Source organism: Hyaena hyaena, unplaced genomic scaffold (genome assembly GCF_003009895.1).
Source record: "Hyaena hyaena isolate Hyena2069 unplaced genomic scaffold, ASM300989v1 scaffold_492, whole genome shotgun sequence".
Lineage (NCBI taxonomy): Eukaryota > Metazoa > Chordata > Mammalia > Carnivora > Hyaenidae > Hyaena > Hyaena hyaena.
The window spans coordinates 383557-395322 of record NW_024081124.1 but is presented as its reverse complement, the minus strand read 5'-3'; the positions used below and the strand labels follow the sequence as shown (position 1 = coordinate 395322).

At 63.0% G+C, this 11766-nt stretch overlaps 1 protein-coding gene across 1 annotated transcript in view; it reads left to right on the top strand.

The window, feature by feature from the left end:
• Positions 1–1215: 1215 nt before the first annotated feature.
• NLRP1 (NLR family pyrin domain containing 1) overlaps positions 1216–11766 on the top strand; it is a 26403-nt gene continuing 15852 nt past the window's right edge. The window contains exons 1-6 of the mRNA XM_039254525.1: positions 1216–1523; positions 2082–2237; positions 4538–4726; positions 6997–8626; positions 9845–10015; positions 11545–11715. Coding sequence (XP_039110456.1) covers positions 1238–1523; positions 2082–2237; positions 4538–4726; positions 6997–8626; positions 9845–10015; positions 11545–11715 — 2603 coding nt within the window. The 5' untranslated portion in view covers positions 1216–1237. The remainder of the gene's footprint in view (positions 1524–2081; positions 2238–4537; positions 4727–6996; positions 8627–9844; positions 10016–11544; positions 11716–11766) is intronic.

Sequence of the window (11766 nt, the reverse complement as noted above, 5' to 3'; positions counted from 1 at the left end):
GGCATCTCCAGAACGTTACACAACAGGGTCATAGAGTCCCTGACTTGTGCCAATTCGACCAAAGAGGAAGATGGCCTGCGCCCCTCACCCCAGGGGCCTGGCTTGGTGGCGATGGGAGGGCGGCTGTTCCGCTTTCGGGTGGAAGGCAGCGCCAGCCGGAACCCAAGCCCCGCCCCACCGCCCCCCCGTGTTGTGCCAGGGTGTGCATGAGGGGCTCGGGAAGCCTCCAGAACTGGAGGCGGAGGGGCTGGGCGTTTCCATCAAGAGCTGCCCCGGTGACTCGCTCGCAGGATGGGACCCCACCCACCCCGAGCGCCGGCCAGGACCCCGGCCCCCCTGCCCCGAGAGTCCACGGCCGCGGCCGAGCGGGATCTGCGTGATGGACTGACTGGTGGACGCCGCGTGGGTCTGCGCCCCCGCCCCGCCCCCTGGATGTGCCCCCCCAACACCCCCGCCGTGGCCCCTGGATGTGCCCCCCAACCCCCCGCTGTGCCCCCCAACCCCCCGCTGTGCCCCCTGGATGTGCCCCTCAACCCCCCGCTGTGCCCCCTGGATGTGCCCCCCCCGCCCCCCCGCCGTGCCCCCTGGATTTGCCCCTCAACCCCCCGCTGTGGCCCCTGGATGTGGCCCCCCTGCCCCCCCCGCGGTGCCCCCTGGATGTGGCCCCGCCCCTGCCCCCGCGGCGGCCCCGCCCCCGCCCCGCCCCCTCCGGGCACCTCCCGGAGTGGTTTCCCCCTGGTGACTTGGGTCCCGCTCTGACGGCCCCGCGGCTGTTCTCCCCGCGGTCGTGGTCAGCGTCCCGGGGCCAAGAGGGGCCCCCGAGGCCCTGGAGCGCGTGGCTCTGAGCTCACCCTGAGGCTCCAGGAGCCCCCCCTCTGCTCTGCCTCTACGCGCCCCCCACCCACTGCCTGCCAGGCTCAGGCGAGGACCCTGCGGCCACAGAAGGGTGAGTCTGGCTGAGCCAGTGCCCCGGGGTCCCCCGGCCGCTCCGGGCCCCTCTGAGCACCTCTTCCTTCCCACCGCTGCCCCCCCCTTCTGGCCACTGACAGCAGATGCCCCGGGGCTTGCACCACGGGGTTCTGACTGTTGAAGAGGAGTTCGAGGGCCCAGAGGAATGATCCCAGTGAGCCTCCCCTGGGGCGGGCAGGGGCGAGGCCATCCTGCCTGCCTGACGCCCCCCTGCGCCCTCCACCAGCCCCCCCTCCAGGGACAGCCCGGAGGCCCCGCGACCGCGCACATGGCCGGCGGAGCGGAGTGGCGGCTGGCCTGGTATTTGTCGATGATGAGGAGGGAGCAGCTGCGCGAGTTCCGGCTTCGACTCGGGCTCGGGGAGAAGGAGCTCGGCGGACCCTCCAGGGCCACCCTGGCCCAGCGGGGCGAGGAGGGCCACGTGGAGGTGGCTTCGTGCCTGGTGGCCCAGCATGGGGGGCGGCAGGCCTGGCACCTGGCCCTCCGCACCTGGGAGGGGATGGGGCTGAGCCGGCTGTGCGCGCAGGCCCGGGAGGAGGCGGCCCTGACGGCAGGTGCGAGCTCAGGCGCCCTCTCTCCGCCCCTGGGCCCCCCACCCCTGACCCCGCCCCCAGCCAGGCCTTCCTGTGGGTGGCGACTCGGGACCCCCCTGCAGCCAAGGGCTCTTCCAGCCCCTGCGGGGTCCTCGAAGCGCCGGGAGGGAAGGGGCTGGTGGCCGGCGTGTCCACACGGGCGTGACAGGGAGGCCTCAGCTCACACCCAGCGCCCAGGCGCGCTTGCCTGGCTCGTGTTGCGCGCGGGCAGCCCCTTCACAGCTCTCTGCCTCTGTTTCCCCATCTGCAAAACAGGGGCGTAAAAGCCTGACTCCGCGCTGCTCGAGGGTTAAAGACACAACCCACGGGAAACGTTTTGCACAGAGCCCAGCACCTAGCGGGTGCGCGATGAATACAGCTCTGCTGCAGGGAGTCTCCCGGCCTCTCCTGCCTGAGATGGGGGGGGGAGGGGAAGGGGATGGGGAGGGGAGCCCCCCTTTGTTCGGAGAACCCAGGTCTCAGCACCCCCCGGCTCCCACCCCTCCCGCGATAAGTCCCCTCTCTGTCTGCATCCCGCAGCCGAGACTTCCTCTTCCTGGTTCCCCTGCTCCCCGAGCTCGCCCTCCGTGCCGTCCCCCAGCCGGCCCACCTCCACCGAGGTGCTGAGGCTCCTGCCGGACCCGGATGGAAGGCACCCGGGCCACCCGCCGGGCACGACTGTGCACAGCTGGAGGGGTAAGGCTGGCTGTGCGCCTGGGACCCCGGGCTGGGGGGGGGGCTCCACCCCGTGAGCCTGTGTCTGCATGAGGCTCCGCGTGGAGGAAAGGAGAGGAGGGTGTGGGAGCCAGGCCGAGGTGGTGCCGACAGAGGCCTAGCGGGGATCTTCTGGAAGATTCCAGCGCTGAGATGACACCCCCTCTGAAGGGAGAGACGGGGACGTGAAACCCAGGCAGGGCAGGCATCGGGCGCCGAGCGACACAGTCCCCCCCGGGCGGAGCTCAGTTGTTATCTCGGTGGACTCCGGAGGTCCTGGGGGTCAGGGTGGTCCAGAAGGTTCCGGGAGGTCTTTTCCCTCCAGGTGAACCCTAGGAGGAGGGCAGGCTCGCTCCTCAGCCCCACGTAGTTCCCTGTCCTGACTTCTCTTAGGGCAGCCTCCACCGTCCTGAGTCACCCGGCCACAGGCCAACCACACCCTGTCCCTTCCCCTTCTCATCCTGCTGGGGGGGGGGGGGGGGGAGGTCGGCCCGGGGCTTGAAGGGCCGCTCTGCACCCAGAGCCAGGATGGGGGCCCAGAGCCAGCCCTTCCCGCTGCCACCCCGTGCGCGTCCTCACCGCCAAGCTTGCGGCTCCTCTGCTTTCCCTTCCCCGTGGCCCCCAGGCTCCAGCTCCACGGGGTTCCCTGTGGTTCCCCCGACCTCCCGGCTTGCCGTGTGACCAGAGCAGGTCAGAGCATCCCCCCCCCACGTCCCCACAGCCTGATGCCGCTCATCTCCCCTCCACCCCCCCCACCCACAGCACCAAGTTGGCGCCTCTGTGACTCCCAGCCTCACAGAAGTGGGAGCTCGTGGTGTAGACCCTGCTGTGGGGGAGGGGGTTAGACCGCTCACATCCCCCCCACAGGTGCCCCTCCGGTGCCCCCACCCACCAGGATCCCTCTCCCCAGCCACCCCCGTGTGCCACCCGGTCCCCCTGGTTCTCCCTGTGTGGTAGCCATGACACAGCAATTCCGCCCGGCCCCAGCTTGCTCTCGCGGCTCCAGATGCCACTTAGTAAGTACTTGTCCCTGAAATGAGGCATTCGCCCCTCCCCACGTGGCTTATCAAAATCTCGCTACCCAGGGGCGCCTGGGGGGCTCAGGCGGTTGAGCAGCTGCCTCCGGCTCAGGTCATGATCTCACGGTTTGTGGGTTCGAGCCCCGCGTCGGGCTCTGTGCTGACGGCCTGGAGCTGCTTCGGATTCTGTGTCTCCCTCTCTCTCTGCCCCTCTCCTCACTCATTGTCTCTCTCTCTCCCTCTCTCTCAAAACTAAATAAACATTTTAAAATACTTTTTTAAATATCTTTACCTAATACAAGTTTTCACCAGAAGGAAGTTTCAGACCAGCTACTAAGAGGATACAATTGTGTCTTCCACCTTAACGATTCTTTTTGGCGATAGTTTTATTGAGATATAATTCACCTCTCTAAAGTGTATAACTCGATGGCTTTTTACTACAGAGTTATGCATCAGTTTTAGAACATTTTCATCACCTCCCTCCCCCCAAAAAAAACCTCACCCACACACCCACTCCCAAGAGAAACAAAAAGCCATCTTCACACAAAAACTTGTACATGAAGGATCATATTATGATTATTCGTAAGAGACAGAAAACACCAACGACCCAAATGTAGATGAATGGATGGATGAATGGATAAACAAAATATGGTTTACACAGACACAGAAATTATTTTTCAATGAAAGAATGAAGTGCTGATACAAGCCACAACACGGGAAACCCTCGAAAACACAGGAAGTGAAAGAGGCCGGTAAAAATGACCAGATAGCCTGTAACTCCGTCTTTATGGGATGCCCAGGATGGGCAGACGCACAGAGAAAGAAGACAGGTTCCTGTGTGGCTGTGGTTGGGGTTTGGGGGAAATGGTAGGTGATGCCAAAGGGCAACGTGTTTTTCTTTTCTCATCTTTATGATTTAAAAAAAATTTTTAATGTTTATGTACTTTTGAGAGAGAGACAGACAGACTATGAGCAGATGAGGCGCAGAGGGAGAGGGAGACACAGAATCCGAAGCAGCTCCAGGCTCCGAGCTGTCAGCACAGACCCGACGTGGGGCTTGAACCCACGAACCGTGACACCATGACCTGAGCCGAAGTCGGACGCTTAACCACTGGGCCCCCCAGGCGCCTCTCACTTTTATGATTTTAAGCCTCCGATTACCAACACGCGCCCCAAAGGACTGTAGTGAGACCTCAGAACACAGGGCCGGACATAAAATGGATATTTGGTAAATGACAATTTCCTTCCTGTCTCTTCCCCCAGGAGACCCTTCCTGGCCCCTTTTCCAAGCGCTTCCGAGCTCCCCAGACCAAGAGTCACCATTCCAGGAGTCACCCAACGCGCCGACGTCCACAGCGGTGCTGGGGCGCTGGGGGTCCCCACTTCCGCCCAGCCCAGAGCCCGGAAAGCAGGAGGCTCCTGAGGCCGATACGTGCGGAAACCGCAGCGCAGGTGAGGCCCACAGAGCCGCAGGCGCGGGGTGGGCGGGGGGCAGAGGCCGGCTGAGCACGGGGTCCCCAGCACACATGACATTCCTCTCCGGAAACCCCTCTGCCAGGGGGCGGGGGGGTCCCCTCCAGCGGCTAAGGCACTGCCTCCAGGTGCGTCGGCCGGTACAGGAAACACATCCGGCTCCGTGCCTGGAGCTTCCCTGCACGTGCACTCACGTCTCACAGCCCCTCCCTCATGAGACGGGGTCACTGTCACCCCATCCCGGAGATGAGAAGGGCTGGGCTCAGAGGGTGAGGTTTCACGGTCACTGGAGGTCGGGGTGGAATTCACTCCTTGTCCTTCTCTCTGAAGCCACAGTCCACACCTGTAACCCCGAATCACATTCCCTCTGCCGTCTGGGCAACGGGGACAGTCACAGGCTCAGGGGCTCCTGACGCCCCTCTTAGCCGTCCCCCGAGACCTGCCCCTAATGCTAGGAGATGCCCCCTTTGTAATCTGGGAGGTGTTAAGTTCAAAGGACTCTTTGTGCACCCAAGTAGGAGCGAACTTGCGGATTTTGGTCCTGAAATGTGTGCGCCCAGGCTCCAAGGGGATCGATGGACTTAATTAGTTATACCACCATCTATTCCGAAAAGAAAAGAAGAAAGAAAAAGGAAGGAAGGGAGGGGAGGCAGGCATTATATAGAAACACACTAATGCAAAAACATTGCAACAAAAAAGCAAATATGAAATGCATGAGGACTAGTCATTTGCAAATAATTAATTATTAATTGATTTTGAGGTCAGTGATTCACACCCACGTCGCAGTGTCGAGAGCACCCTGAATTTCCCTAAACACTTACTTTCACCAGCGGGTTATACTTTCATGCATTTTCCGGCGCCTAACTAGCATCTTCTCATTTCAGCCGGAAGAACCCCCTTTAGCGTTTCTCATAAATCAGGTCGATGGTGATGAGCTTTTGTCTGTCTAGGAAGGGGTCCCCCTTTCCTTCTGAAGCACCGCTTGGCCAGGTCAGGTGGTTTTGTTGACAATGTATTTCTCTTGGTGCTTCGAGTGAGTGCATCCGTCTGCTCACCCCACCTGGACCCGCAAAGTCTCTACTGAGAAATCTGCGTACGGCCTCACGGGAGTTCCCTTGTCTGTGACGAGTCATTTTTTTCTTGCCGCTTTCAAAATTCTCTATCACTTTGGGGCGCCTGGGTGGCTTAGTCGGTTAAGCGTCTGACTTTCGCTCGGGTCATGATCTCGCGGTTCGTGGGTTCGAGCCCCGCGTCGGGCTCTGTGCTGACTGCCAGCTCAGAGCCTGGAGCCTGTTTCAGTCTGTGACTCCCTCTCTCTCTGACCCTCCCCTGCTCACGCTGTCTCTCTCTCTCTCCTAGAAATAAATTAAAAAAAAAATTTAAAAAAAACTCTCCCTGACTTTGATGTTTTTACAGCCGTAATAGAATGCGGATAAGGGAAGTCCTCTGTGGATCGAGCCTGCACCGGGGCCTATGAGCCTCGTGTAACACGTCCGTATCTTTCTCCAATTGTGGGAAGTTTTTAACCATTATTTCTTTAATAAGCTTTCTGTCCCTTTCTCTCTCTCTCTCTTCTGCTTCTGGGACTCCCAGAATGGAAATATCTCTGCTTCACGGTGTCTTCACTCTTTTTCACGCTTTGATTGCTGTCTCTCTGTTGAGCTTCTCGTTTTGCCCCTGGATGGCTTTCCTGGTGTCACTGGGTGTCTGTCTGTGTTCTGGTCTGGCTCGCGGAGCTCCCCGGAAGGTTTATTTAGAATTCTTCGGTGACGCGCGGATCTCCGTCCTGGGGGCCGACTGCCGGGACAGTATCGTGGTTCTTCGCTGCCGTCACGTGTCTTTATTTTCTCACATTCCCTCTCCTGTGTTGATGTGTGTGTGTTTGATGGAGCATTTATGTCTCCCAGACTCTGTGAACTGGTGCTGGTTGGGAAATACCGTCATCGGTGGGTGGGTGCGAAGGGGAGGGGGTGGCAGCTCTGAGTCCAGGAAAGTCCAGGATCCCCATGCAGCTCCGTCGTCTGAGGTCAGTGTCGGTGAAGATGCCTCCTGATCTCCTACTCTGCCCCTGGGGACATCACGGCCAAGAGGAGCCCTTGGGTGGAGCACAGCGTGCGGCCCAGGGTGGGTGCCTGAAACAGTTGCTGAATGAATGAATGAACGAACGGATGAATGAATGAACAAGTGAAGGAACGCGGGAACAGATCTACCCTATACCTTTATGCCCCCTCTCTCCCTCCTCCCCGTAGAACTCAGAGAGAGGAATCCGCACCAGAAGACAGAGAGGCCCAGCCCCACACAGTGGTGGGAAGATGGGGACGTGCACCCCAGATTCACACAGCTGCTGCTTCTACACAGAGCGCACCCCAGAGGCCACGAGTCCCTAGCCAAGGGCAGCTGGCACCACGGGGCGGTGGAGAAGCAGGGACATCTGATTGAGCTCAAAGACTTGTTCGGCCCTGGCCTGGGGGCCCAGGAGGAGCCCCGCACGGTCGTGCTGCACGGCGCCGCTGGCACCGGGAAGTCCACGGTGGCCCGGTGGGCGAGGAGAGCCTGGGAGGAAGGCCTGCTGTTCACCGAGCGCTTCCGCCACGTCGTCTACGTCAACTGCAGAGAGCTGGCCCGCTCGGAGGCCGCGAGCCTCAGCGAGCTCGTCGCTCAGGGCCGGGCTGGCCCTGGGGTTCCCGTCGGACGCATCCTGTCCCAGCCAGAGCACCTGCTCCTCATCCTCGATGACCTGGGGGAGCCCAAGTGGGCGCCGGAGGAGCGGAGGGCCGGGCCGGGCCCGCACGGGGACCAGCGGCAGCCGGTGCGCGCGCTGCTGGGCGGCCTGCTGGGGGGACGCCTGCTTCCCGGGGCGTCTCTGCTCATCACGGCGCGGACCACAGCGCTGCGCGAGCTCACCCCTTCCCTGGAGCAGCCTCGGTGGGTGGAGGTCCTGGGGTTCTCCGAGTCGGCCAGGACGGAATACTTCCACACGTATTTCGAGAACGAAAGCCAAGCGGCCAGAGCCCTCAGCTTGGTGGAATCGAACCAAGCGCTCTTGACTATGTGCCTGGTGCCCTGGGCGGCCTGGCTGGCCTGCACGTGCCTCAGGTGGCAGATGGAGCGGGCACAAGAGCTGGCACTGGCGTCGCGGACCGCCACGGCGCTCTGTCTGCACTACCTGTCGCGGGCTCTGCCGGCCCAGCCCCTGGGGGCTCAGCTGAGGGGCCTCTGCTCTCTGGCCGCCGAGGGCGTCTGGCGGGGCAGGAGCCTCTTCAGCTGGGGGGACCTCAGGAAGCACGGCCTGGACGTGGCCACCGTCTCCACCCTGGTGAAGTCCGGCGTTCTCCGGAAACACCCCTGCTCCCCGAGCTACGGCTTCACTCACCTGTGCCTCCAGGAGCTGTTTGCGGCCGTGCGCTGTGTGCTGGGGGGGCCGGGGGAGCAGAGTCAGCGCCCCGATGGCATCGCGGGGACCGAAAACCTGCTAGAGGTGTACGGGAGGCGGGACCTGTTTGGGGCCCCGACCACGCGCTTCCTGTTGGGGCTCCTGAGCGAGCAGGGGGAGCGGCACTTGGAGCGGGTCTTCGAGGTCAAGCTGCCGGCGGACAGGAGGCGGGAGCTCCTGCGCTGGGCGGAGGCCGAGGTCCGGGCCCAGCCCCCCTCTCTGCGGCCGGGCTGCCTGCAGCTGCTCCAGTGTCTGTACGAGACCCAGGACGAGGGGTTCCTGACGCAGGCGATGGCCCATTTCCGCGGCGCGAGGCTGTGCGTGCAGACGGGCGCCGAGCTCCTCGCCTTCGCTTTCTGCGTTAAGTTCTGCTGCCACGTGGAGAGGCTCCAGCTGAACGAGGGTGGGCGGCACGGACACGCGTGGGGGCCCCCGGGCGTGGCTCTGTGAGTACCCCACGCCCCCCTCCCCACGCCCCTCCCCACGCCCCCCTGTCCACCCTCACTCTCGCGAAGCCTGGCACCCAGAATGGAGGCCGCCGGTGGCTTCTAACTGCAAATCCAGCCCCCACGCCCAGTCCACCCGAGACCCTCTGCACCCAGGGGTGGCCCAGTGTGGCCCCGGCGCTGCCGCTTCCCGTCCTGTGACGATGGTCACCTTCCCTCCTGGGCACACGTCCACCCCTGTGCTGGCCCGAGGTCCCCTCCGCGCAGCCGACCTGTCCCCGTTTCTCTCTCTCCAACCCCGTGATGGCTGTGGACCGTGACATTGGCCCCGACATGTCCCCCGTCACCCGAGAACGTGTGTGCCTGAAAGAGAGTCTCTATTTCCCCCTGAAAACCCGGCTTCCTTCTTCGAGCCAGTGAGGCACAAGCGCTCAGCCCGAAACCCGCCGCCAGCCTCCAGCCCAGCCCGGCAGTGCTGATCCTTAGTGCCTGTGTGCGGCTCCCCCCAGCCCTCAGATGACTCATTCCTCGAGTACTTATTAGGAGCTGATTTTAGGGGGCGCCTGGGTGGCTTGGTCGGTGAAACGTCTGACTCCATTTCAGCTCAGGTCTCAGTCTCGCGGGTTGAGCGGGTTGCAGGAAATGAGATGCTCCGCCTCGGAGCGTCCTCCTGGGGACCCTCTCTGTGGTTGGGCTGCCCTTGGAAGGGGACAGGGTCCCCCGCCAGCCACCCCAGGCAGCGGTGTACAGGGTCACAGACAACACCCCACGGGTCACCCTCAGACCCTCCCAGCCTCTGCTCCTTCCTCCCGCCCTCCTCTCCTTCTGCACCGGGGACCCCAGGATGTCCGTGCGGAGGGAAGACAGGTGCGTCTGCACTGGGGGGAGGGAGTCTCCCCGCGCCCCACGCCGGGCACTGAGGATAAAACCAGATGAGAGACCTCTGCCCCGCCCTCAAGGACCTGGCAGACGGAGACAGAAACAGACACAACATGAACACTTGAGTGTGGTGGGGGGCAGGGCTGCGGAGCCCCCCAGTGCAGGGAGCGGGGGGCTGCTCAGGGCACACAGCGTGGGGTGCGGGGGGAGGAGCGGTCGGGGGCCGCTGGGTCCAGGGCGCAGCACCTCCTCCTCCGAGGGGCAGAGCCCTGTGTGCTGTGCAGGGCTGTGCGCCCAGACCGCGCACACGCAGGTCACGCCTGTCCCCCCCCCGCCCAGGCTCAGCTGGGCCCCGGTCACCGATGCCGGCTGGCGGCTCCTCTTCTCCACCCTCCGGGCCACGGGGAACCTGAAGGAGCTGGACCTGAGTGGAAACCCCCTGAGCCCGTCCGCGGTTCAGGCCCTTTGTGACGCCCTGAGGCTGCCGTCCTGCTGCCTGGAGACCCTGCGGTGAGTGTGGGCTGGTGGCCCTGGAACGGGCTGGGAGGTCCCGGGAGCGCACTTCCCTCGCGGCCGGGCCTGTGGCGCCACAGTACAGACCCCGGTGATGAAGAACAGGAACCAACTGAGGCAGAGAGCGAAGTGGGAGCAGCTAGACGGGCGTGTGCACGTGTGCGCGTGCGTGTGCGTGTGTGTGTGCATGTGTGCGCGTCTGTGTGCGTGTGTGTACGTGTACTTGCTCAGACTTGTGTGTGTGCGTGCACGTGTGTGTACTTGTTCAGACTCGTGTGTGTGCACGTGTGTGTGTGCACGCGTGTGTGCATGCGTGTGTATACTTGCTCAGACTTAAGAAGGAAAAGACTTGACTTTGGAAATTGACCGTGAAAGACACTAGAGAGCAGAAACCGCAGGGGGCAGGCTGGCCTTGGAGCGGAGGGGCGCCGCTCTGCTGTGTCAGGAAGGCAGGGGGGCGGGGGGCGGGGCGCACGGAGGCAGGCGGAGGCTGGACTCTGGGGGCCGCGGATTTCCATCTCACGGCTTCGTTTTTCTCTGTGACGTAGGAATTGAGTCGTCTGCTCCGAGTGTGAGGCTCGGCCGTCGGAGGTCGGGGGGAAGCTGCCGTTCTGGCTGGTGTAGACGCTGTTAGGGGTGTTTCTGCCGTCCAGACACTGCGGAGGCCCATGAGCGAGTCGTGGCTCACGGGGACGCCACCTGCCCCGTTGCTCAGGCGGTAGTGGGCGTCGGGCCCCGAAGCAGGAAAATGGCGAGTTCGGGGTTAGCCGGGAAGGTGTGACAGACAGAAGGTCACGTGTAGGGTGTTGGCGACGATGGCTCGACGCCGAGGGAAGTGGAGGAAAGAACGCGGAGAGATGGAGAGAAAGGGGAGCAGGAAGGAACTGAGGTCGAGCCAACAGAGTAAGAGGGCAGATCCGGCCTTGTGCCCTGCCTTCCCGTGACCCCTCCAAAGCCGTTCCGGCCAGAATGCTGAGTCTGGCAGAGAAGGCTCTTGGGGACTCAGAAGGGGCGCCTGGGTGGCTCAGTCGGTGCAGTGTCCGGCTTCGGCTCAGGTCATGATCTCACGCGTGGGTTCGAGCCCCGGGTCGGGCTCTGTGCTGACAGCTGAGCCTGGAGCTGCTTCGGATTCTGTGTCTTCTCTCTCTGCCCCTCCACTTGCTCTCTCTCTCTCAAAAATAAACATAAAAAAATGTTTGTAAAAGACAAACAGCAGGTGCAAAGGCCCTGAGGCAGGGCCAAGCCTGGGATGTTTAAGGAACGACAAGCAGGCCGGTGAGGACGGAGCTAAAAGGGATGGACGACAAAGACAGATATGACAAGAAGCCAGGTCCCCAGTGTCCTGTGGACAAGGACCCTGAGTCGAACTCTGAGCACTTGACAAAACGGGGGAGACTCTGATCGACAAAGATCTTTGTTTCCATTCTGCCCCCGAGGCTGCGCCCTGGGGTGCTGCGGCGGGTGCCGGCGTGCGTCCGCGGACGCGGCGGGCGAGGGGCCGGGGCCAGCGTGCGTGTCTCCCACAGGCTGGCCGGCTGCGGGCTGGCGGCGGAGGGCTGCAGACACCTTGCCTCGGGGCTGAGCGCCAGCCGGACGCTGGCCGAGCTGGAGCTGAGCTTCAACCTGCTGCTGGACGCCGGCGCGGAGCACCTGTGCGGGGGGCTGGCGCGGCCGGGCTGCGGGCTCCAGCGGCTGCTGTGATTGTCGCCCCTCGACAGTTTGTGGGGGCGGGGCGGAGGGCGGGGCGG